The 25,715-nt window shown below is 33.2% G+C and overlaps 4 protein-coding genes across 9 annotated transcripts; 1 reads left to right on the forward strand and 3 right to left on the reverse strand.

Annotated features, from left to right (window-relative positions):
• Positions 1–8,558: 8,558 nt before the first annotated feature.
• Positions 8,559–12,244, reverse strand: LOC8261482 (endo-1,3;1,4-beta-D-glucanase). The gene is made up of 7 exons (XM_002516747.4): positions 11,906–12,244; positions 11,360–11,381; positions 10,761–10,887; positions 10,557–10,647; positions 10,249–10,338; positions 9,605–9,705; positions 8,559–9,051 (listed from the first exon to the last, which is right to left on the reverse strand). Exons 1-7 carry the CDS (start codon positions 12,051–12,053, stop codon positions 8,911–8,913), a joined length of 720 nt encoding a protein of 239 aa, XP_002516793.1. The 5' UTR covers positions 12,054–12,244; the 3' UTR covers positions 8,559–8,910.
• A 1,882-nt stretch (positions 12,245–14,126) lies between these two features.
• On the reverse strand, positions 14,127–16,670 carry LOC8261481 (endo-1,3;1,4-beta-D-glucanase). The gene is made up of 7 exons (XM_002516746.4): positions 16,442–16,670; positions 16,266–16,287; positions 15,475–15,601; positions 15,060–15,150; positions 14,853–14,942; positions 14,657–14,757; positions 14,127–14,547 (listed from the first exon to the last, which is right to left on the reverse strand). Exons 1-7 carry the CDS (start codon positions 16,587–16,589, stop codon positions 14,407–14,409), a joined length of 720 nt encoding a protein of 239 aa, XP_002516792.1. The 5' UTR covers positions 16,590–16,670; the 3' UTR covers positions 14,127–14,406.
• A 575-nt stretch (positions 16,671–17,245) lies between these two features.
• LOC8261480 (endo-1,3;1,4-beta-D-glucanase) lies at positions 17,246–19,272 on the reverse strand. The gene is made up of 7 exons (XM_002516745.4): positions 18,969–19,272; positions 18,855–18,876; positions 18,370–18,496; positions 18,082–18,172; positions 17,860–17,949; positions 17,689–17,789; positions 17,246–17,567 (listed from the first exon to the last, which is right to left on the reverse strand). Exons 1-7 carry the CDS (start codon positions 19,114–19,116, stop codon positions 17,427–17,429), a joined length of 720 nt encoding a protein of 239 aa, XP_002516791.1. The 5' UTR covers positions 19,117–19,272; the 3' UTR covers positions 17,246–17,426.
• A 246-nt stretch (positions 19,273–19,518) lies between these two features.
• Positions 19,519–23,931, forward strand: LOC8261479 (ribonucleoside-diphosphate reductase small chain A). Of its 6 annotated transcripts, none has more exons than XM_048379021.1 (9): positions 19,519–19,907; positions 20,962–21,122; positions 21,411–21,459; positions 21,550–21,676; positions 21,887–21,952; positions 22,089–22,205; positions 22,369–22,531; positions 22,624–22,694; positions 22,804–23,931. In XM_048379021.1, exons 1-9 carry the CDS (start codon positions 19,748–19,750, stop codon positions 22,853–22,855), a joined length of 966 nt encoding a protein of 321 aa, XP_048234978.1. In that variant the 5' UTR covers positions 19,519–19,747; the 3' UTR covers positions 22,856–23,931. The 6 variants fall into 6 exon arrangements, with proteins under 6 accessions (XP_048234978.1, XP_002516790.1, XP_048234980.1 ...); XM_002516744.4 differs by having other exon boundaries at positions 23,553–23,931; XM_048379023.1 differs by having other exon boundaries at positions 21,550–21,604; positions 23,553–23,931.
• The last annotated feature ends 1,784 nt before the right edge of the window (positions 23,932–25,715 follow it).

Here is a 25,715-nt window from a genome sequence, read left to right on the forward strand (position 1 = left end):
ATGATGCCTTTCTGTTTAAAAAAGTCAGAAAAGTTTTTGTTGATATACTCGGTACCATTATCAGACCTGAAGGTCTTAATTTTTGCATTGTACTGGTTTTGAACAAATTGAAAAAATTCTTGAAAGTAAGTAAAGACCTCATTTTTTCCTTTGAGTAAGAAAACCCATGTGGAGCGGGAATAATAATCAATAAATGTAACAAAATATCTGTAATGATTATATGATTCAATGGGTGCAGGACCCCAAACATCAGAATGAATTAATAATTTAAAAGGTTTGGTAGAAATAGTAGAAGATAAGGGAAAAGGCAATCAAGTATGTTTTGAAAATTTGCACACATCACAACAACTATAATTTAATTTAAGATAAAATAGTTTATTTAAGACAGAATCATATGGATGCCCGAACCGCCAATGCATCAATAAGCCTTGATTGGAGGCTGTGAGACATTGGCTGGTTGGGTTGCTAAGATAGTACAAGCCATTTTCTAGGCGCCCTTCACCAATCGTCTTCCCTGTAACTCGATCCTGAAAGTGTACTGAGAAAGGTGAGAAAATGACATTGCAATTTAAATCACGAGTTATTTTAGCAACAGACAATAAATTTGATTTGAAATCTGGCAGTAATAACACAATAGGAATTTGTTTATTAAGCAAGGTGGAACTGCCTTGGCCAGAAATAGTGACTTGATTCCCATTAGCCACTGTTACATGTAACAGTGGCTAATGGGAATCGACAATGGGTGCAAAGTTTTGCAGATTGAGTGGATTCTAAGACATGTGATCGGTAGCTCCAGAATCAATGATCCAGTGATTATTTTGATAAAAATTTGCAATTTTTAGAGAAGAGTGAGATACCGAACCTGACCCATTTGACTGCTGTTGGACTAGGGCTTGGAATTGGGACAGCAAATGGTTGAGATGCATGTTGGAGACTGTTGGGTCGGGTTGGTGGGCCGGAGCAGATGGACCGGGTCAGGTTGAGTCGGCCAAACCGAGTCGGATCGGAGCAGAAGAGTCGGGTTGGGTTGACTGAACCGGGTCGGGTCATATAGCATTCGAATCTCGCATAAAATCCTTCACATATGCCCTTTCCATTAGGGCTTTTTTTTTGCTTTCTCCTTCCTCTTCTCTCACGTACTTTAGCCGAACGCCTCTTCTCTCATCGCTCCCTTGCCGAAGCCTCTTCCCGCCTTGCCCTCCTCTCTTCCATCCCCGATTGGTTTTAGCTCGGGGTGAAGGAACCGGCAGGCGTCGCGATGATGACCTTATTTTTTACAGTGGTCACACCGTTCGATGCTGCTCGGTTCTCCCCTTGGTGGGAGCCACGTCGTGAGCCGAGAGGCAATGAGTGGAGCACGCGCGATTTTCGACAGCTTCGAGTAAGAGAGAGGAGTTCATGAGGCTTAGGCGAGTTTCTTCTCGTTGGATGATTGCGATTACGACATCTATTTTTGGAAGCTCGGTTGACAGGAGGATTTGCGATCTCAAGCTTTCGTAGCTTGAGTCCAATCCTCCCAGGTAAGTGTAAACTAGATCTTGTTCAGCCCTTTTTTGGATTTCTTGTGAATCTGTTATCGAGGGAAGATAGTTTTGAAGTTTTTCCCATCTGGTAAGAATTTCTGTGGCATATTCCAAGCCACTTTTCATCCCTTGTGTGATTTGTGCAAGTTCTTGTTTAAGGTTGAATATGTGTGTGAAGTTCTGTTGATGCTCGTATAACCCTTTTACTTTTGTCCATATTGCCTCTGATGACTCTAACAGTATGCATAATCTTGATATTTGAGGTTCCATGGTGTTGGTTAACATTGACATGACCATGTGGTCATTGGTTTGCCATTCTTCTATTTTTTCTGCTTCTTCTTCGATTGGGGCCTCTGGCCTCACTGGTTTGGGTCTGGGTCTTGTCCCTGTGATAAACCCTAGTTTTCTCCTGCCACTGAGGCCGATGTAGGCAGACTTCGACCATTCAAAGTAATTTTGATTTCCCTTCAAAATTACACTGGTTAGTTTGCTGTCGTTTTGAGACATGATGAATTTTAGTTCTGAGCAGAAATGGGGTTGGTTTTTGTTTGCTTTGATTGATTCTTCACAGGTTTGAGACTTGCTCTGGTACCATGTTAAAATGAAGTAATCTGTAATGAATTGATTTGTATTGTTGTAGTATTTTGAGGTTACAGTTTTTGTGATTTTAGTATATATATATACATGAGATTACAACGGTTGCCTATTCTATATATTTGTTGCCTTGAAGCTATGTTCCAACGTTCCTTTCTGTTTCAAGGAAAGGTTGAAGTGGCATTTCCCTATTGCTAGAAAGGTTGCTCCTTTTCCTGGGGGCGAGTGATGTGTGACCCTGCACAGGCTTTTCTTTCTGTGCAATGTCTGAGGTTCCCTTGTTTGGTAGACTGTGATGAGCAGCCCTGTACAGACTTTTCTGCCTGTGCAGTGTCTGAGGAGGTTCCTTTTTATTTTGTCTTTCAACAGTTTCTTTATCCATATCTTTAACCTTCCAAAATCATGTTTAGAGACATGAAGGTATCCGTCTAAAGCGCCTATAGAAACAAATTCTATGTTTCGGAAGTTGCAATCAGTAGGCCACGGCACTTCCTTGAATTCCTCTTCTACTACATCAAAAGCTATAATCACACAACGTTCACCATACGGCTTTTTTACTATCCAATGTGGAATACCATTTGCCAGTGTAGTTCCATGATTACCAAGTTTCAAGATATAGTTGAAGATAGAGAATTATTTCTTTGCCCAGTTACTCTCCTTGTGGTTATAAATTCCTATGTAATAATTTCTGATCACTGAATAGTCTGAATTTGGTCCATGAATAGTCACTACTTTGTAGTTTTTGCTCGAGGCATCATAACCAATTCCTGCAGAATATACATCAGAAGAAGATTCTAGCTTACCGATATTCTTGTATTCTCTAGTTGACGGGTTCTACAGTATGAAGCTTTTTGTTTTCCAATGCCTATAAGTAACAAACCATTACAAGAACCGTATACTTGTGCATCAGTATTAGTGCTTAAATAAATTTCGCCAAATGGATTCTCCATCTCTATTTTCTCAATATCAGGGTGTTTAGCTACGTTAATCATGGTACTGTAGAGAGAAAGAGATGGCGAGCTGCAGTGTGTATTCTCTACCTGGATAACTCCATACCTACGAGGACTGTGCTGAGCTCTACTTTGACGGAGATGTGAAAGAGAAAACTTAGGACTTGAAACCATAGAATTCCAAGAGGTATGAATGGTTTTGTAACTTAGGACTTGAAACCTAGAATTCCAAGAGGTATGAACGGCTTTGAATCGCATCAAAGACTTTACAGGTAGTTTTAACAGCATGTCGTGCAAAATGCAGTGAGGTATATATTGCTGCTTTCTTGTGTTTTTCTCTACCTTCTTTGCTTTTAATTTGTTCTTCATTCTCCTGCGCAGTCTCCTCCGTCCTGCTCTTTTCTCTATCTTCTTCTTTCCTGTTAACATGTTCATTTTTCCTATTGCGTTCCCGACTTCCTTCAGTTATCCCGTTGGGCATAGACATTACCATGTTAGCCTTTTGGTCAAGCCCTGCAAGAAAAACGTATCCACTCTGATATGTTTACGTAAACATTAGAACCCCTCAGATAAAGAGGGCGATCCTTTAAAGAGCAAAAGAATATTAGGTTAGCTTTTATGAGTTTAAATCCGATTAGCTTTAGGTTTATGGCTTTAATCTTCTTTTTATTTTTCTTTTCATATATAACAAATAGGACTCAAAACTTGGGTAATAGATTTCTATTCTACTTGGAATATTTCGGCCAGTCTAAAAGCGTCCAGGCTGCAAGCCCTGTTTAACCATACCTCAAGTTCTTGCAAAATCAAATAACCGAATACAGCTAACCACTAACAAATATTTGTCTTAAATCTGTCTTATTAATTAATGGCCATTATGATTGGCAGATGATAATACAATATGTTCATGACCAATCTAATGGATTAAAAAATTTAGATAAATAATTTCTAGATAAATTGAATTACACGTGGAACATATAATATTATTTATTAAATATTATATTTATATTAATTAGTTTGGTTATTAAAATCAAATACTCATGATTAAATAGCAACCAATACAAATACAATAAATAATAAATAATATCACAAGTCAATATACAATTGATTTTTGTATACGGACGATGGAGTTTACTCAAAAATTTCTCTTATAGATAATATACTAAAAGATATAATTTAATCTAAACTGTGCATTTATACGATATTCTTACTTATACTTGATATATACACTACAGCTGATAAGAATGATATGTATGTATAAATATTTTATATTTTAGTATTCGATGATTCACGCATATTTCATTATTTAGAACTGATAAATATGCAGCAATCATCTATTATTTTGGTGTATATGTAGTAACATATACTAAACCCAGACAAGAATTTTTCCATTAGTCTCGGTAGCTGAGGAACACAAGGTACTCCACATATACAGAGGTAGCCACTCTTAATCCTTCGTAACAATATCAACAGCAACTTTAACGATAGTTATAAAAGGGGCTAACTACCACCTAGAAAATACACTATCCGAACTATTCAAATACAGAAATGACCACAAATCTATTCTTCTATTTAAGCTTTAAGATAGAATCGATTTTGCTGCAGTCTTAGCCTGGACTTGTTGACGAGGAGTTCTGCATGCGACGTAACAATCACGTCTGCTCACTTTACGGCGCTTTCATCTTCAACAATACCTCACAATGGCTGCCAGCCTATAAACAAGCAAATGATTAACCTTAGTAGCTGGTCTACCAATAATCTTGTATTCTCTTGCGGTAGGATTCCGTAGCATGAAGCTTTTTGGTTGGCTAATACCTACAAGTAACAAACCATTAAAACAACCGTATATTTGCGCATCATTATTAATGCTTAAATAAATTTTCCCCAAATGGATGTTTCATCTCTACTGTTTTAATATCAGGATTTCTAGCTACGTCATGGTGCTGCAGAGCGAAAGACTTGGGGAGGCCGCAGAGTGTATTCTCTACAGTACTTGGAGAGCCCATACTTACAAAGGACTGCGCCGGGCGCTTCTTTGATGGAGATGTGAAAGAGTAAACTCACGACTTGAAATCAAAGAACGCCAAGTGCTGTTTACGGCTTTGAATTGGATCACAGACTTTACAGGTAACTTTTAGCAGTTTGTAACATTTTGCTTCTCTGTTGCTGTTGTTGTTTTTTTTCCTCTATGTAACTTTCCATATTTAACATGTTTGCCACTATATCCATGTTTGTTTGAAATGATATTTAAATTTAATAAAATATTTATATTATATTAAAATTAATGGTAAAAATATCAAAGAATCTAAGGTTTAAACTTATGAAACTATAGCCTATAATATAAAAAAAAAAACAATTTTTAATTATGCTATTCATGAATATATTGCTTTTTTTATATATAGAATATGCTTTTAAAAGATATGATATATGTATAATTTATATAAAATAAATGTATATGATTATCTATTAAATTTAAAAATGTTATTTTTAATTTTTTTATATATATTTATTTATTTTATCATGTATAACTTTTTGTAATGAATATATTTTATAAGCATAAATCTGTCTTATATATTTGATGAACCTCAAATGACACTTTAATGAATCTGTTGCAAGTAGATGATGAACCAGTTGATTATAACATATGATTAATGAATCTCTGTGAAATATTTAATGAACCTCAATTGATATTGTGATGAACATGTTATTTGTAGATTATGAACCTGTTGATTATAACATATGAATACAAATTTATTTTTATACATATATGACATGTTCATTACTTCAATTTGTAGATTCATTTGTTAATGATACATTACTAATAAAAACCATTTAATGGATTATATTCTTATATTATTAGTTCTTATTCTTATAATTATTATTTTACAAGAGCAAAATAGATAAAAAATAATTGCAAAGAAAAATGTTCAATAAGAACTCACAAAGGTGGAAAAAAACTTAGAACTAATGAATCTTATAATGACAGTATAGATTGGGATATTCCTAAGTAATGAGAGGAAGAAGACAAAAATCTTTTTATTAATTTTAGCGAAACTTATAAATATAATGATATAAATTTTTTTCATTGATAGTCTTTTCTCATATGTTCTATATCTTTACTTATTTTTTCTAATACTAAACCCCAATGTTAATGCATACTCATTGTATAAACCATAAGCTTTACCAACAGATTTGACAAACAGTCTAAGTAAATTCTCAGCAGTTGCATAATTTTGATTATCAATTTGTAAAAATAGAAAACATGATCAATATAATGATGAACCTGTAATTCACATATAATGAACCTATTCTATTTCAACAATGAAACTATTATCAAAATTATGAATAAAATGATGAATCTCTAATTCATATATAATGAACCTCAATGTACTGTAGAATAAATCTATTCTATTTTAAAAATAAAACTATTATTAAAATTATAGATAAAATGATGAACCTTTTATTCATATATAATAAACCTCAATATGCTATATAACGAATCTATTCCATTTCAAAAATAAAACTATTATCCAAATTATGAATATGATGATAACCTGTAGTTCATGCATAATGAATCTCAATATTAATTACTAGTATTTGGATATAAATCCATATTTACATTGAATATTTAGCTGTGCAACAAATAAAAATAAAAGGTTAGAATAATCTGATTTGACTTGACATGAGAAAGGGTTTAATTTCGTTTATTGTTTATAATTTCTAATATAAAATAGAAATACATATAATATAGAATAGAAAATATATAAAAAGGATTTCCATTCTTTTTTAATGTTTTGTTTTGAACTAATAAATATGAAATTGCACTCCTTTTGCTTTTTTCATATGTAGACTAAAGAATTCTTTTTTATATTGAATTCTAAAAATGGTACTTTTTGCAAAAAAAGAAAAGAAAAAAAGAGAAGAGACAAAGTTTTACCTTTCTTTTTGCAGAGATAATTTATTTTTTTACAATTTTTAAATTCATATCCATTCACTACTTCATTAATCAATTTCTCCACAAAATAATGAACTTAAGAAGAAAATAAGAATAGAAAACAAAACATGAATAATTTTAGCTTGTCAAATATATTTTTTCAGAAGATATGAATCTGTTCATTATAATCTATGAATAATAAATATATTGTTTCAACATATATAAAATATTTGATGAACTTAATATTATACTGTGATAAACATGCATTATTATCATTATTAATTGTAAAAATAGAAAACATGATGAATATAATAATGAACATATAATGCACATAAAATAAACCTCAGTTTAATACATAACAAACCTATTTTATTTCAACAATGTATGTGTTATTATAATTATAAATATAATGATAAACCTGTAATGTAAACATAATGAAACTAAATGTTGTACATAATGAACCTGCACTTCATATATAATAAACTTTTAGTGCAAACATAATGAATTTACAGTGTAAACATAATGAACCTCAATTCTGTACATAATGAATTTGTTCCTTTCGATAATTAAACTAAAATTATAAATATTATGAACCTGTAGTTTCTAGACATAATTATATTTTTTTTAACAACTTATGTGTATGTTTTTAAATTTTATCAGTATTTGAAGTTGAATCTAGATTTATAGTTGAATATTTAACTACACAAATAATTTGTTGATAAATTTTTTTAAATTCTCAACCTTTAACTCCTCTATCAATCAATTCCACTATAAAATAATGAATTTAAAAAGAAAACAAGTACAAAAAAAATGAAAGAATGAAAAATTTCAGCTTGTAAAAATCGGTAAATATCTGAATGAAAAGAAAAAAAAAAAGAACAACAACATTATGAAACAGAGAATAAAAAAGAAGATAAAGAATGAATAACAGCAAAATTACAAACCATAGAACCAAAACCTAAGAAAAGATTGAAGCATAAAATCGATTTGAAGGTTTCAATAATCGGGAATAGAAAATAAAGAAGATAAAATAGAGCCAAACAACCAAAACCAGCTCACAATTTTGTTATAAATCGATAAAAATAAAATATGGCATTATTTTAGAAAAGAACCCTCACCCGTGCGATTTAAATTCAGTCCCATCAATTAAATAAAACAATAACATTTTAAACACCGAGTTATAGAATGCATAGTATACCTCGATCCAACATATAATTGGCCCTTTATATCGAGCCTAGCAAGAAAATGAATCGCTCTGTACGTGTTCATGTATACAGACGGAGCTAGCACCTCTGTAAATAAAGAAACAGGGAGTCAAAACGTAGATAATAGAATTCTCGGGTACTTGGATTTCTTGGGCCTGTCTAAAGGGTTGCAGGCTGTAGCCCTTTTGTTCTTTTTTTATCCCTCAAGTTTTCGTAAAATTAAATAAACCTGAAACTTGACAAGAGAATACAACCAGTCAACAACAATTGTATGCCTTAAATCCGTCCGATTAATAGCCCTTATGATTGGCATATGATAACATAATGTTAATAAAATCTCAAAGAACATTCCACATATGTAACCGCTATTTTCTTTAAAATGAAAAAGGATTACAGTAAACCAAATTCAAAGCCAATACATAAAAAGTAAAGGGAGGGTGTCACCCAAACTTCCTGACCTGACATAAGATAGGCAGCCCTAGCAAGAGAGTGGGCTATAGTGACAAATGTAATCTTAATCATTCGTAATAATAACAGCAACTGTAATGATAGTTACAGATGGGGCTGGCCACCACCTACTATCCAAACTATTTAAAGCCAGAACGAACCACAAATCCGTTCATTTATTTAAAAAAGGTAGATTCCTGATAATACTGAGCAGTCTACATGCAGCCTGTGAGCCTTTATCATCTAACAAGCTCTTCACTTCACTTGACATGCTTGGTGAACCACTCAATCATGTCTCCATGGGCCTCGTCTGCACACTTTGCGGCATTTTCATCTTCAACATTGTACCTCACAGTCCACCCATGAGCAACCTTGGGAAATATCTTGCAACGGCTGCCAACCTAGAAACAAGCAAACATCATTGATCACCAACCTGAAACACAAATATCTAGACAGTAGAGAGCATATTGGATGTTTGAGAAGTTATATGCAGGAGATTAGTCCTCATCATAACAAATCCATAACAAAGACCAGAGATCTTAAATCCTGTTCATAAGTAAATCTGGATAGGTCACACCATGTCACCACCATGCTAAGAACAGTTGAATGTATGAGATGCAAATTTCAAAGGACACCTCTATACTTTATGGCTTTATGCCAACATCAATAATTTGCGTCATTCTCAGAAGGATAAAAAAAAAAGAGAAGCTATTTGTGCTTAATAGCTTATCCATTTCAAACCCTAAATGAATTGAGTTCCCCAGTTTGTAATAGCAGAATTATGACCAGAGAACACTACAATATGCTGCAACATGGTGATGAATTTCTTGTTTACTTTAGCTTGCTCAGGATAGCATCATCCGAAGATCCAATTGTAAATGCTGGCCACTAAGTAAATACATTGAAAGCAAACAAACACTTTAAAATTAGATAAAAGGCACCAAGTCTTCCTACCTCAGATTTAGCGTTTAGGACCTCTTCGAACTGTTTCACAAGTGCTGGTGGCGAAAGGTGGTCAGTCTCAGCTCCCAGTATTGAGATTGGAACCTCAACCGCTGCAAAAATATTATAAGTAATTGAATACAAACTAATCATTGTTCTTATAGTATTCATCTTCCCCTTCACTCATCTTTTCCTCTCACAAAAACACCCCATACACTGGGAAAATGGATGTCTATTTCCACTTTTTTCCCTTTATTTCCTTGAAAAAAAGTCCAAAAAAGACGGGATTGATCTGAACAAGAGTTCACATTCAAGGAATTAAAGCAACATAAGGAAGAGAAGAGTGTCTACCAGTATGGTGGGAGAATATAAAGGGCTTTGAGAATAAAATGCAACTAAACATAACTGGCATCCAGTTCAGAAAAATAATGACCTTCACCCATAAGTATAACAAGAAGAGCAAAAGTGACAAATGATGCTTCAAAAATGGTGTAAATCAGGGCCCCAGGCCTACCAGGATTTTCACATGTTATATGGTATACAAGCTCCATATGAAGCTCTTTTCTCAAAGTTGAATCAAAAGAGCTGTCAAAAATACAAATTATCAACCTAAAGAGATACAAAACAGCCTTGAAACAGTTAGATACAAAATTTACCCTTGATATCATCTACAGTGACAAAGGAAGGATGCAACATCACAGCCGCTTGGATGAACTCGGGTTTTGCTAGCTGAACCACCACCTTAGCTGAGAAGTAGCCAGAATACATTAACAAGGTCAACAGATATGTCGAAATATGAGTAAAAGAAAGGAATTATATATTTAATTTAGCATCTTTTATCTTCGAGAAAAAAAAAAGTGTTAACTAGTTTAAAATGTAATAGTACATTAAGATTGTCTGAGAAGATTGTTAATAAAACTCACAATTAAAAACCATAAAAATCAAGGTATACTATGTAACTTACCACCCCAACAGAAGCCTGCAGCTCCAATTGCAGATACACCTTTACTCTTTAGGGTTTGCACCAGAGGCTTTGCATCTTCAAATCCCTTATCCTGGAAGAATATTGGAGAAACATAATACTGAGAAGTTAGCATTGCATAACTAAAATTGACATAATAATAAGATAGGATCATGATTTTTTAAATGTTGCAGAAAAAAGATTTACCGTTCCATGATCCTTTAACCAAACTTGTATGGGTCTATCTGCATTATCGGGGGCATAGGGGTCTCCATAGAAGAAGTCAGGAACAACAACATAGAATCCTGCAGTTGCAACCTTATCTGCTAGCTTCCTTCACAGTTCACAATAGCATACATCAGTACTCAAAACGTTACATACTTAACAAGAAATGGATCATTCTTTAAGAGTGAAGAGATTAGGTTATAGAGTAGATGTATAGAAAGGACAATAACATATGGAGTATTAGCCTAGCGTACCACTGCCAGGCAAGTCACATCCATATAAAGCAAATATCACCCACAATTCTGATTTCTTTGTTTTGTCTTTCACTTCTTCTATGGATTAATAGTTCTTTTCTTTCAATTAATGGAAAAATAGTTCATTCACGCAAACATCACATTTCTCAATATTCCAGTGTTACTTTAAATCACAGATAACAAAAGGACTCACAATAAAGATAAAACATCTTTTCCAGGACAAATAAACCTCATAATTAGTTTTCCAGGACCAATAAAGATATTACTTTTTTTTTAACAGCTATTACTAAAGAGAAGCAAGAGAGAGAGAGAGAGAGACACCCATACCTCAAGTTTGGAGCTTCAAATCCTGCAGGTTCAAAGCCAAACATATAGGATAAGTAGATGATAATCAAAATTGTGAAGTCAAAGCCAATAATTATCATCCAGTAGAACAAAATAAAACGACTCAGAATAATCACAAATAGTATCAGAACTAACTAAAACATAATCATATATAACTAAACCATAAAAGAACCTACTCTTACAAACACCTCCACTACAAAAATACAGGAACTGTAGAAACACACATCAGGGTTACCATTACCATAACTAAAAACTATCCATAAAAGAAAATCAGGAGAAACCCCAAACAGATTAAAAACCTTTTAACTTGATTGAACTGAAAATGCAATAATAATGCGAGGAAAACCGAACAGCTATAACAATAGAACTCCCATCAAGGCTATCATTGCCGAAACTAAGGACAACCTTTTAAAGAGAATCACGAAAAATACCCAACAGAATGAAAAAGATACGAACCTGATTGAAATATAAGTAAAAGGACAATACCAGAAAAACCGAACAACTACAAGAATAGAGAATGAATAGTACCATAAACATCAGAGATAAGAAGAATGGCACGCTTGGAGTCAGATGGGCCAGTGATATAAGAATTGAGGCCGCCCAGTTTCTCAACGTGGCCAGAACCGCTGGCTGGGTCGAGTGTTGGTGGGTTAGCACAGCATTGAGGTCCTGACATTTTCTTTTCTATTTGTGTATTTTGTATCGAATCAACTTAAGTAGAAGTGAAAATCAACAGATAGAATAGGATTCTGAAGAGAAGAAGATGAAGATGATGATGACCACGATGATTCACTCACCCACCTACTTGTTTCAAAGGACCGTCTCTTTAATCCCTGGAAGCTGGAATGTTAACCCAATTTTGTCTGCATCATCTCTTACATCATTAGTTGGTCAATTATGGTTTATTTTACTTGATCTTTTTTAGTTCATATCTAGAATTTATTATTGTGAGCAAAAACTTGAAACTAATAATAAATTTTAAAATGTATTACTTGATCAATTATAATTTATTTTATTTAATTATTTTCAGTTTTGCATTTTACCGAAAATTATTATTTTCAGCAAAAATCTAAAAACCAACAATAGTATAAAATATCATAAAGACAAAAGTTAAATTTCTTAAATAAATTCATATTTGTATTGTTTCTTATATTATTATTTGATAATAACGATTAGATTTACTATATATATATATATATATATATATATATATATATATATATATATATAAATTTTTAGAGTTTAAAATTATTTTAACACGTAAATTTATTATTTTAATATATATATTATTTGTGATACATAAAATTTAAATTTATATGAATTATATTTTTTAATTTATATTTTTAATTAAATATTTATTTTAATTTTAAAAAATATATTACTTATATTTTAATATTATATCAGTTAATAAATAGTTCTCAATCGGGATAATGATATTAATTTTATTTAAAAAAATAATATTTTGATTATATTTTAATGTTATATTAATTAATAAATAGCTTTTCAATCGGGATAATAATTTTATTTTAAAAATAATAATATTATTAAATTATATTTTAAAATTATATTAACTAATATATTAATTTTTAATTAAGTAATATTCTAACATTTTAAAATATATTTTTAATATTATATTATTAATAAATTAATATCTTAGTTATATAATAAATTTTTAATTCTAAAAATAGTAATATTAATTATAGTATTAAGTTATATAATATTAAAATTAATTAATAAATATTTTCAATATAATCTTTTGTTTGTATTAAAGTTTAAAATTTTTTAAAAAATTAAAGACATTCAAAATAATTAGTTTATTATTATTCTTAAAATATTATAAAGTAATATTAAAAATTAAAAATTTTATTAAATTATATTTATCAATTCAACTTTATAATTTAAATAATAATAATAATAATAGTTGTGCAACACACAAATAAACGACTAGTTATACTTAATTTGAGGAAAAGAATATACTACTTTAAGTAAAATTTTATAATGTAAAATATTATAAAAAAGTTAAATATTTAAAAGAGTTAATTATTTTTAATATATTTATATTTGCATCATCTATTACATTATTTACTTGGTCAACAATGATTTATTTTTAATTTTTGAATTCTAATGAAATTATTTTTGAGCAAAAACTTAAAAGTAATAATAGTACAAAATATCATAAAAACCAATACAAAATTTGATAATTATATATATAAAAATATTTTTACACATATAAATAATGACGACCTACATTAAATTTTAGTTAATTATGAGAATTGAAAATCATCGATATGAAAAAAAAAGAATATATATATATATATTAGCAGTGGTATTCCAGTGCCGGATTTGTTCTTCGTAATGGTATTTTCTTTTGTGTTTCACTATTAAAAAAAGGTTTTTTTTTTTAAGAAAAAAAAAAAAAAGGAAAAAAATTGAAAAAAATGGCATGCACCTGAGCTTGCTGCCAACCCAACTTTATAATTCTTTATTTCTAATTCTCACTTCATTAAACATGTTTTATTAAGCAGTGACATTTGAAAAAATTAGGTTAATAGTTAATCTTTTATCATTCCCTCTTATCAGTTTAAGTTATCCAAGAGACGGGGAAAAGAAGAACAAAAGAAAAGAAATCAGCTAAGCTTTTTGAACGTGGCACTAATCACTCAGTGCCAAGGCTTCGGCAGAGAACATCTGGATAGTGGATAAGTTTTTGGACCGCACATAGATAAGGTCATAAATGGTGCAGAGGACAAGTCAAATCATTTTTATTTTTTTTATTTTATTTTTATTTTTATCTAGGTACATTCATGAAATTAACTGAAATACAGAGAAGATGGTAACTCATCATTTACTAGAAATCCTTCTGGAATTCAAGATTTTATTATTAGAGAGTGTTTCCTTGGAAAGCATGCTAGTCATATAAATCAGAATGGATGATTCAAGCCTATTCTTATTGTCTTTCACAGGCATTTATAATAAACCATTCTTTTTTTCTTTCTGTTGATATTGCGTAGAAGCCAGTTTCACACTTCTCACTTGACATATTTAGTAAACCAATTCAACATATCAGATTGAGCCTCTTCAGCACTCCTGACAGCAGATTCATCCTCAACATTGTACCTCACTGACCATCCATGACTCACACCAGGAAATATTTTCACAAAGCTATCAAACTGCAATATTACCAAAGAATCAATTCTGATGCCCAAAATACATGTCAGAAGAAATTACAAACCTAACAGTTTTTAAGCCCAAGCTTGCATTTTATAAGTGTTCATATACCTCAGACTTTGCAGATAAAACTTCACCAAACTGTTTCAACTGCTCCGGTGGGGAAGCATGGTCGAATTCAGCACCCAAGAAAGCAATTGGAACTTTCACCTCTGAAACAACATGCCATCAGTTACTAATATGTTAGAAACGTGTAAAGGAGATGAAATAAAAATAATAATAATAGTACACTGGTGGATACTTTTACCATTAATGTCATCAACAGTGAGTCGACCAGGATGCAATACAACTGCAGCCTTAATGTCATCAGAGCTTGCCAATTTCACAACTACCCTCCCTGATAAGAACATGACCAAGCCAAATCTTATCAGCTGAAATATTTTCTCTACGCGTGCATATACTTGTTTGTTCAGATTTCAGAAAACTATACAGCTAAGAGAAAGCTACAGCTCACCTCCCCAGCAAAAACCTGCTGCGCTAATGGATGACACTCCTTTACATTTTAAAGCAGCAATTACCTGTTTGGCATCTTCATATCCTTTGTCCTGTAAAGGAATAATAGAGATCAACCTCAAAATTAGTTCAGTAAACATAATTCAGTCTGTCTTTGCTACAAAGGTCTTACATTGGCAACCTCTGTTTCAGAAGTATTTCAATTGTTTTCATATTGTTTCTTCTCAATTTTCTGCTTGTAAAGTCCATATAAATACTCATTTACTTGATAACTACATAAGTGAAACAGGTTTCTTTTACCTACTTTCTCATGCTCCCATATTCATGCATGCATGCGAAAAGTGTTCTATAACATCGTGCACATTATTTCAGTAACAAGCCATCCACAATATAATATACTGAGTCAAGCAACTCACTGCGTTGTGAACTTTTCTCCATGACTCGCGATCGAATTCAGGGTTATTTAGGTCAACAGGGTCACCATAGAAAAAATCAGGAACCAATACGAAGAATCCAGCAGCTGCAACCTTGTCTGCAAGCTTCCTTTTATAACAAGAACAACCGAACAACTGATTTTGATACGTTATATGCACAACTAAAGTCTTATCAGATCTACTTCAATAATGCTAAAGGAGGAGTGCCATATAAGTGTAAGACAAGCATACTAAAGATGACCAGAAAAAAGAAAAAGATAAGCATACTAGAAATATTGGTGTTTAAGAAAGCAAGTAATAACAATTTTTTTTTTTTGTTCTCATTCCTTCATTAGGCAGGGCTCGTTCCTAATAGCATAAACAGAAAATGGACTGTGTTATGCCAAGTTATAAGAAAACAAAAAATTGTTCCTTACTGCATGAAGCCATGAACGGACCCTATAAGTCAAAAGCAGGATTAAGCATAATTTTATATCAGCTAAAGTCTGTTCTAAATTATAACTTCCAAATAATGACAAAAGGAATTCTAAATATTTGTTCAAAACTCAGAATCATTAGTAGGCACAGTAGCAGCAAAATATGGACAACTCTCATTTTGTATTGAAACGATTTTATGTTGAACAAAAACTCAAGCCATAGCTTTATTATTGAGCGAGTTAGTTATATCAATCTCTCTAGAGCTAATTTTACCATCTACATTCCAATCAAGTAAAAGACTGATTCTTCCAAACAGTTAGAGCAAAAATAAAAAAAAAAACTCAAATCCATCATACCTCAGATTTGGGGCTTCAAACCCTGCAAAATGTTTCAAGAAAATAAGTAAAATCATAATACCAGCTTTCAAGACCAACAGAAAGGCACTCACCCTTCATCTAAAAAATAAAGAACACCCATCTCAAAGTGAACCGAATTTAACCTAAAAAGAAATAATGCAAAGATTCATATTTACCGAAAATATCAGAAATGAGAATGATAGCGAGTGTGGAATGTGGAGGGCCAGTGACATAGATTTTGAGGCCACCAAATTCCTGAACTGTTCCTGCTCCACAAGTTGAGGTTAAACTTGGTGGGTTCTCAAAACACTGAGAGCTTGACATGGTACTGTCTTAATCTCAAGTGATAATTGGTTATCGGTGAAAGAGTCAAAGACTGGCAACTGAAACTTACAAGGAAAACTGGAGGGAAATATTATAAGGATTCGATGTTCTCAATGAGACAGAATTCAGCAACGTCACCACTTACGTCACGAGGGGCTTATCTGAGACGACAGTTTAATAAGCAACTGATTTGAAAACGACAAGGCGTTTAAGATAGTTAATTTGTAATTTTCAATCTTGTTTAACCATTTCTTTGAGTTATGACTGAGAACTACTTAATGGCGCCTTCTGTAGTTATTCTTATTTACTTTTACCTTACTTTACTTTCATTTTTATTTTCTTTACCTTATCTTTGCACTTTGTTTCTTTCACCATGATAAAATTATAATGTATTATCTAAAGATAGTTATCAACAAAATTAAATTTATTTTGTAAATGAGTAAAGCTACTGCGAATTTTCAATGTTTGATTCTTCAAATATATTTTATAATCTTTTTCCTGATACAAATCATGAGAGGGAAATTTAAACTTACAATATATATCTACAATGAGTATAAATTTATGGCCGCACAATACATTCTAAAGTTAAAAAAGTTGTGGCCTGTGCAAGGATGACAAACAAATTGAGAAATAATCCAAACATTCTGCCACTGAGGTGTCTTGAAGAGGCTAATTATATATAAGGTGACATAGTGCAGAAGACTGTCTTTGTTTAGTTTCAATGCTCAACTATACTTGGTTTCTACAGTAAGAAATAAGCAGTTCTCTTGCACCCATTCTCATTCTATGATTTTCCCAACTTCAATTCTTATTAATGCACATACACCCACATAATTCTCACTTTACATGCTTAGTGAACCAATTCAACATGTCTAAATGAGCTTCTTCTGCAAACTTGACAGCTGAATCATCCTCATCATTATACCTAAGTGTCCATCCATGAACAACTCCAGGGAATATCTTCACATAACTCTCAAACTGAAAAACCAATACTAAAGGCATTAAGCCAAAAAGAAGGTAAACAAAAACATGTAGCAAAAACCAAAGTTAAGCGTGTTGAGAATGCCAGAAATTTTCTTTTAGTTGAGGGCTTACTTACCTCAGATTTTTCTGCTAATATTTCTCCAAATTCTTTCATTTGTTCTGGTGGGGAAATCTGATCAATTTCAGCACCTAATATTGCAGTTGGCACCTTAACCGCTGAAACGATCAATGTCCCATCAATCAGTATTGCAAATCCAGTTGAAATTCTGAAGGCTAAATTACTTACCCTTGATCTCATCAGCTGTAATCCAACCAGGATGCAATATAACTGCAGCATGAATATCATCACAGCTTGCTAGTTTTACAACCACCATTCCTGAAACAATTGCAGGCAATGCCAAAGGGGAAATAGCAGCTGATTAGAGTCCACGGAAAGTTTTCTAACTAGATTGGTTAGATTGAGACTATTAGATCCTAACAATGGTGGCAATGAACTCGAACAACTTACCACCCCAGCAAAAACCTGCAGCCCCTACCGCAGAAATGCCTCTGTTTTTAAGTGCAGCTATCACTACTTTGGCATCTTCACATCCTTTAGCCTGCAAAGAAAGTGCATTCAAATGTGAAAGCAGTTATCAAAGGCTTTAACTTAAGGTTAGTTAATAGTAGGCCTAAGTACGTGCCTGCCCCTTATAGTTAATTTCCTATCATTAGCATACTGCACTCTATAAATTCATGTGAACCTACATTATCCATTCATATTTCAATAATAGCATAGATTGATCAACGAACTCACTGTGTCATGAATTTTCAGCCAGGCCTCTCGATTGAATTGAGGACTATCTAGTTGAAAAGGATCACCATAGAGAAAATCAGGAACCACAGCAAGGAATCCAGCTGCTGCAACTTTATCTGCTAGCTTCCTTTGCGGCAGAACAAAAGCAACAGTTGGTTTTCTCATGGTATTCCAAAATATGGTCAATCCAATTGAAAAAATGAATGGGATTTATCTCCTCTAAATGATAATAACTAATAACTTGGGTGTTTACAATGCTTGAACTCATTTGCAGTTAAGTATGATATCAGCAATAATTGATATCTGATTTTTCTTTTTAATGTATATGCTCAATGAAATAGACAAGCACCGATGAGCAGCAGACTGAAATTTGGCTCTGAAAATGCATCTCTGACCACAGGAACTAGTCATATGGAACTGTCTTTGATAAATAAGCAAGTTTCAAGTCAATTATCTGTTCCACAAACTACAGAGTTAGACCGTACCTTAAGTTAGGTGCTTCAAATCCTGCAAAATGTTCAAACACCGAGAGATTGAAATTTACAAAGAAACATATAGAAATTAACAGTTTCGAAAACAAAATATTTGATATTAATTACCGAAGGCGTCACAAGCTAGAAGGATGGCGAGCTTGGAATCAGGAGGACCAGTGATATAAGCCTTGAGACCGCCAAGTTCTTGAACTGTACCCAACCCATAATTTGGGTTCAGAATTGGTGGGTTCTCCAAGCATTGAGAACTTGACATGATCTTTCCAATAATGGGAAATAGAGCTGTAGCCTATGGGCACTGGGCATAAGCGGGATATAGCAGAAAATGCAAAGAAGGGTTTTATAGTGGGGAGGTAGAAAGAGACATTAAAAGATTTCTCTGATTCTTGAAAATCGTCATTACTTATGTCATACGGCCAAGATTACTCACAGAAATTCATATAAATTAATGAAAAATCGAGTATTATAAGTTAATCCAAAGGACTTGTGCCCAAAGGGAAAAAATGCAGTCATTCTTGAGTCATACCATCAGAAGAATAGCCCACTTGTTTTAGGTTGAACTGTCAAATGAATTGCTTAAAAATAAACGACGTCGTCGCCTCAGAAATTTAACAATTTTTACGAAACAGTACTCAACAAGGAAATGGAAGAATCCATGCAGTGAACGAAATACAACAAACCAACAAAAAGGTAATAATCAGTCGGTTAGCAAATCCCAAAGGCCAAATCTTTTTGTGTCACTGATTCGCTATCATAAACCCAAATTGTCGGTGTCTCTTTGTAAAGGGTTTTTGTAGGGTTTCCCTTTCTCCTTATACACGAAACTAACATTTATGTATGAGATATAATAATACAAACTTCCAAAGAAGGGGACAGATAAGGAAGTAATGGGTTCTTTAACAAATAGTAAAGATGAAGAAAGAGCCAGAGAAGATGAAGAAGAAGAGCCAATACTTAAAGAACAGAACCAGAGATTTTGTATGTTTCCCATCAGATATAAGTCACTTTGGGAGATGTACAAGAAGGCTGAGGCCAGTTTTTGGACAGGTAATCTTGTTAACCGTCTTTCTTTCTTGGTTGTGTCTTTCTGTATTTGATTTTGTATTCTATTTTCAGGCTAGGATTGTTGGGTTTTCTTTCTGTTTTCATGTTTTCTAATGGGTATGCTTCAACATCGTTCATGTTTTTAATTGGGTATGTTTCAACATGTATGTCTTTCTTAGTCAATTAAGAAGGATATTACTTTTAGGAAAACTTATTCTTTTCCATGCTTTGAGATTGTTCCTCATTGCAATTTTCTATAGTTTACAACTTTTCCGTCTCAGATTCTCAATTCTGACCTTTTCTCTGTCCATTATAGACATTTGATGCGCTGTTTTATAACATATTTATGATACTCTTGTTTCCACACAATTGGGTCTCTAGATGAGATGATATCCAAACCTAACCGATGATGTAAAGCAACTGCCTTTGTGAAGGAAGCAGAACATTTCTATTTACTCCGGTTTCCATATTTCAGAACACAGAGAAGTGAATTTATATCTTTTGCTTAATGGTATAGTTAGGAACGAATAGGTATACACACAGTTGATGGGTGCTGTCGGGTTGGGTTTCAATTATAATAACAGTTCAGTTGGCAGAGTTAAGGATAGTATGGGGCATAGGGATGTGAATTCTTCAAGAATTGTGGAATATGTTTGAGTGTCCTAAGTAGTTAAGTTTTCAAAGTAGACATTTTTGATGATGCATCGAGGGCATTTTATATTTGGTTTTTTTTTTTTTTTTTTTTTGGTTAGAGCTTGCAGTGAAAAGAGATTGCAGGTTTACCTTTTCTTTATCCTTCAATGTTTGTCCTCGCAGCATACTTGCTGTGAGGTACTTTCAATGGCCTCTCTTTCTCTGTCTCCCAATTTTAACCTAACTTCATTGAGCATTAGACTTCTATTCTGTTTTCATATGTGGAACTGGACACTGGACAAATTTTTGGCATCTTTGATCAATTTTTACTCTAAAATAGTAAATGCTTAAATCATGCTTGCTGATTTTCTGCTGTTTATCCTTTCTCTCGATTTGTTTGTATAACTTGTTAGTTTGCTCACAGCTGAGGAGGTCGATCTTTCTCAAGATGTGCAGCAATGGGAAACCCTCTCTGTTTCCGAGAAACACTTCATTAGCCATGTATTAGCGTTTTTTGCTGCATCTGATGGGATTGTTTTGGAGAACCTAGCAGCAAGATTTCTAAACGATATTCAAGTTCCAGAGGTGAATTTGTTGGCTAAGTTCCAACAATTTTTCTTTTCTTTCTTTTAATTTTAGGAAAGCTCATGCCCAATATTTTAATTATGATTGTTCCCAACTTGCTAAATTTGTTATCTTCTCAGTGGTTTGCTCACCCAATACTTCTTTGCTATATCTGTGACTGCTTTATGTTTATTTAAGATGCTTCTTGGTGTTACAAGTATCTTTTAAGGATTAATTATTTTATGCAATCTGCTTTATTTTTTTCCCCAATTGATCATCTAAAAACAAGGTATTTTCTTTTAAATGTAGGCCCGTGCATTTTATGGATTTCAAATTGCAATGGAAAATATTCATTCTGGTAGAGCTTTGTAAGTCATGTTTGTGGATTTTTGCTCTCATCATGTACTACAGGCAACCTGATTGAGGAATTTTTGCTTTATATCATCAGAGATGTACAGCTTGCTTTTGGAGACGTACATCAAGGACTCAAGGGAGAAGAATAGGTTGTTTAATGCTATTGAAACCATTCCTTGTGTGGCTAGGAAGGCCAAGTGGGCATTGGACTGGATTCATAGGTCTATAGCTTTTTACCAGTTTACATATATCATAGTTTCAGCCATTCAGAGTACATGGGTTGTTTCTTTCTTTTATATTAGTTGCAAACATTTCTGTTAGGTTTTGCCACTCTCTCACATTTTTCCCACCATTTTGGAAGTTACTGCATGTAGAGCTTCATGCTGGGAGTTCTGTTGCTATCAATAATCTTTCTTTTTACCCTTATGCAGTTCCTCATTGTATGCAGAGAGGCTTGTTGCTTTTGCGTGTGTTGAAGGAATCTTTTTCTCAGGAAGGTAGTTCTCTTCAAATAGCTTCTTTATGTTGTTTGAAGTGTTTCATTTTCATTTATTATTCCTTTTCTTTATAATATTCATATTGCATATTATGATTTTTTTTTTTTAATTGTCTTTGCGTATCTATTGTTCTCAGCTTCTGTGCCATTTTCTGGCTTAAAAAGAGGGGCTTGATGCCAGGATTGACATTCTCAAATGAGCTAATATCCAGAGATGAAGGCCTGCATTGTGACTTTGCTTGCCTTCTTTATAGGTGAGGTTTTTTTTTTTTGCTTTTCTTTCCCTCTTTTAATTTCTTTTTCTCAAGTGGTTTGTAGCTAAAAAGCAACTGTAGTATTTATCCATATCTTGATTTTCCTCATATGCTGCAAAAGAGTTATTTATAACAAATGTGTATGCATCACAGTTGCTTACAGTTTGTTGCAGAAGCAACTTCAGTGGCAAAAGGTTCAGCAAATTGTTCATGAAGCAGTGGAAATTGAAACTGAATTCGTCTGTGATGCCCTCCCATGTGCATTAATTGGCATGAATTCGACACTCATGAGCCAGTATATTAAGTTTGTTGCTGATCGTCTGTTGGTATGTCTTCATAAATGTACTGTGTTATTTTTCTTTAATGGGGAAAAAAGGTGAACTTAAAAGCTTTTGTTTGTTTTTGCTTCTGTTTTCAGGTTGCCTTAGGTTATCAGAGGAAGTATAATGTGGAAAATCCCTTTGATTGGATGGAATTTATTTCTTTGCAGTGAGTATTTATGCTTACCTCCTTAAAGTTCTGTTTCTGATTTAATATTGGAAATTAACATAAGGGCATGCGGCATCTTGGTGTTACATCTCAACTTTTGTCCATTTAGTCCTTTGGCAAGACAGGTTTGTCCTTCACAAGTAGCATTTACCCCTAACTAAACCTCATCAAACTCCGTGCTGGTTTGATTTTGGGCCGAGCTAGGCTTCAAGTTTTCACCTGCATGGCCTCAAAAGGGATAGAGATGCATGCTTTCACTATTGGGCAGCTTGGCCTTGTGAAACGCCATGCGCCCAGATGATCATAGGGCTTCATCAGGGCCGAAGAAGAAAATTACATGTCCAAGCCCATGCATGAGGTTGAGGTACCCAGGCTAATGATCAGGTCCCCCAATTTTCTGGACGTTAGTTTCATTTTTAGACCCCTTGCTTATAGCAACTTCTGGCGTCTCATTGTTAGGCGGATTGTAGGCAACAAACTTATATAACAGCAAGATATTTGTACAAAAGAGAATGTGCTCCTTTCTTTTCGCCATCGCATTAAATTTTAAACTGAATAAGTTTGACCTTACAGAGCACTCAGATAAAGCAGTGATTTTACCCAGCTAATATTAGCTAAATATGCCTGTAAAGATTGTGGTTCTTGTTATAGTGCTGTGTCTTTGTAATGTTCATCACATTAAATGTCGAGGCGACTCATTTAGGGGGCATTTTGAAAAAAAAAAAAAAAAGCCAAGTTCTTGACTTTAGAACCAATGCATTTTGGACACGCTGAAAGCACTATGGTGTCTTGCACTTGTAGGAGTATTAAGTATGATTATGATGGTTTTTACTTGGTTTTGTATATTTAACTGTGCAGAGGGAAGGCAAATTTTTTCGAGAGAAGGGTAGGAGATTATCAGAAGGCATCTGTTATGTCAAGCCTTCAAGATGGTGGGAAAAACTTCGTCTTTAAAATGGACGAAGACTTCTAGTCTAAGATGATGCAACTATAAGTATGGTAGATCTGCTGAAAGCAGGCATCAAAATTTTGCTACTATTCTTTATAGTGACGTATTTGTTTATAGTAACATTTACAAGCAATTTCAAGGTGTCGAGCCCACATGGTAATTTTTCTTTATTTATGTTGGGCCCGGCTTGAAACTTGGCATATGTACAAGCATTCTATCTACTGCTATATTATATCTGTTACTTCTGGTGGTGCTCATTATCAGGAAAGCATCATTTTATGTTCTCAAGGTGGAATGTCTATGTCACCATTTTGTTTGAAGCATGCTTCTTATCCTGCCATATTTTCAACATTTAATTTTTCAGAAAAGTAATTATTCATTTAGACACGGGGGGATTTCTCAAGCCATGTTGTCTCTGGACATTACTTGTGGATCTCAGGGATGTCGAAAGTCAGAGCCGTCATAGAATTGAAAACACAAGAGGAAATGCTGCCTTCTTTCCATTCAGACAACGGCATCAGGAGCTTTGCGACCACATAAGCTTATCTATTATCTTCATAACTTAAAAGAAATTTTAGTTGAGGCTGGTAGGATGTTAATGATGAAACAAATTAGTGCTCTCTTGTCATATGCTTCTAGTCATTATAGTTATTATTTTCTCACTAGGAATCATATTCTTTTGTCATGTTCTGACTTCTGAGCTTGCTATGGGTTATAACAGTGAATCATCAACTTATATATGCAACTGCTATCAGAATCTTTGTTATGCACATAACTTGCTTTAATGAAATATCACACAATCTTCTTATGGGAGGAAATGTTTTTATTTTTTATTTTTTTTAATATGTAATGATAGTATGGCCAAGAGGTTGGAAAGTTGAGTAGAACCGCCCCCATCATGAGAGGCCATGTGATGCAAAAGATCCTTTTGCTTTTCCTTCTGTGTTTTTTTGAGGTGTGGGTGGTGAAATAAATGGCTCCTTGGCATGCCGTGAAGTACAAATTGTTTAATCACCCTGGACAGTTGACATTTCCATAACAGGAAAAAACAAAAGAAGATGTAAGGAGGCTTATCAGCAAAGTTATAATTTCTTCCCCCACTTCCCTATCCTACTGAAATTGATTGGACCCATTTCCCCTGCTGCTATGTTTAGCAAAAAAACCCTGTTATGAATGAGCTTGCACTTTTTTTTCTTTCTTTCTTTATTATTATTATTATTTTTTATGTGTGTGTGTGTAAACTGTCATGTTCTTTTTTTGTTGGTATAGTTTCAGCCTTGCAAATTCTCCTCTTATGACTTCAATGGCCTTTTTTCCCGCCGCTAAAGGGCAATTATTTGTTCACACCGCAAACTAGCTAAAGTCAAGGCACCAATCTTCATTTCATCATCAAAGCAATAGGCCATAGCTTGTGCTCAAAATCTCGGTGACCATATGATTAGAACAGATTGGCATCATTTTTGCCTTGCCCAAGTGCAATGATGAACACGGAGGGATGTCATCCAGTGGAGTTAACTCGACACTGTTACGTTTAAACTCAACTTACTCTAAAAACTCAAAGTTTCAACGACAATTTAGATTCCCTCGGGCCTATTTTTCTGACTTTTGCAATATATTCAATAAATATAAAATTGGCTCGAATCAATTCAATTACTTATAAAATGATTTTATATTTTAAATTTAAACTCGACTCAATAATATATTTAATATGCCTAAATATAGTATAATTTAAATCGGTCATTGTATAAAAAGTAAACTAGTAAAAAAAAAAAAAAGAAATTAATTACACTTGCAAGTCTATCGAATTGAGTATTATAGAATTCGAGATCGTTTCATCAAACTACTCAAATATCTTGAGTTTAAACTTAATTAAATTAATTTATGCATAACAATAGTTATTTCTGTTACTCTATAATATTTCTTTACGCCCGCTAATTTTTTTTCTCCGACTCTAAATTCCTTTAAAGAGAACAAACAAATCAGGTAGTCAGTCCATCAGCTTGGATCCACCAAGAATCTGATAAATTTCCCAGTTTTTTTTTTTAAAAAAAAAACGTATTCATCATTTCTAC

Source organism: Ricinus communis, chromosome 9 (assembly GCF_019578655.1).
Source record: "Ricinus communis isolate WT05 ecotype wild-type chromosome 9, ASM1957865v1, whole genome shotgun sequence".
Classification (NCBI taxonomy): domain Eukaryota; kingdom Viridiplantae; phylum Streptophyta; class Magnoliopsida; order Malpighiales; family Euphorbiaceae; genus Ricinus; species Ricinus communis.

Coding starts and splice junctions, on each gene's coding strand:
- LOC8261482 (XM_002516747.4), bottom strand. CDS start 12,053: ATGTCAGGACCTCAATGCTGTGCTAACCCACCAACACTCGACCCAGCC. Junction 10,648..10,760: donor GGTTAAAGGATCATGGAACG/GTAAATCTTTTT, acceptor ATATTCTTCCAG/GATAAGGGATTTGAAGATGC. Junction 9,706..10,248: donor CACTGTAGATGATATCAAGG/GTAAATTTTGTA, acceptor ATATTTTTGCAG/CGGTTGAGGTTCCAATCTCA.
- LOC8261481 (XM_002516746.4), bottom strand. CDS start 16,589: ATGTCAAGCTCTCAGTGTTTTGAGAACCCACCAAGTTTAACCTCAACT. Junction 15,151..15,474: donor GGAGAAAAGTTCACAACGCA/GTGAGTTGCTTG, acceptor ATTCCTTTACAG/GACAAAGGATATGAAGATGC. Junction 14,548..14,656: donor TTTTATCTGCAAAGTCTGAG/GTATATGAACAC, acceptor GTAATATTGCAG/TTTGATAGCTTTGTGAAAAT.
- LOC8261480 (XM_002516745.4), bottom strand. CDS start 19,116: ATGTCAAGTTCTCAATGCTTGGAGAACCCACCAATTCTGAACCCAAAT. Junction 18,877..18,968: donor TCTAGCTTGTGACGCCTTCG/GTAATTAATATC, acceptor AACATTTTGCAG/GATTTGAAGCACCTAACTTA. Junction 18,173..18,369: donor GGCTGAAAATTCATGACACA/GTGAGTTCGTTG, acceptor CTTTCTTTGCAG/GCTAAAGGATGTGAAGATGC.
- LOC8261479 (XM_002516744.4), top strand. CDS start 19,748: ATGGGTTCTTTAACAAATAGTAAAGATGAAGAAAGAGCCAGAGAAGAT. Junction 19,908..20,961: donor TGAGGCCAGTTTTTGGACAG/GTAATCTTGTTA, acceptor GTTTGCTCACAG/CTGAGGAGGTCGATCTTTCT. Junction 21,460..21,549: donor AATGGAAAATATTCATTCTG/GTAGAGCTTTGT, acceptor TTATATCATCAG/AGATGTACAGCTTGCTTTTG.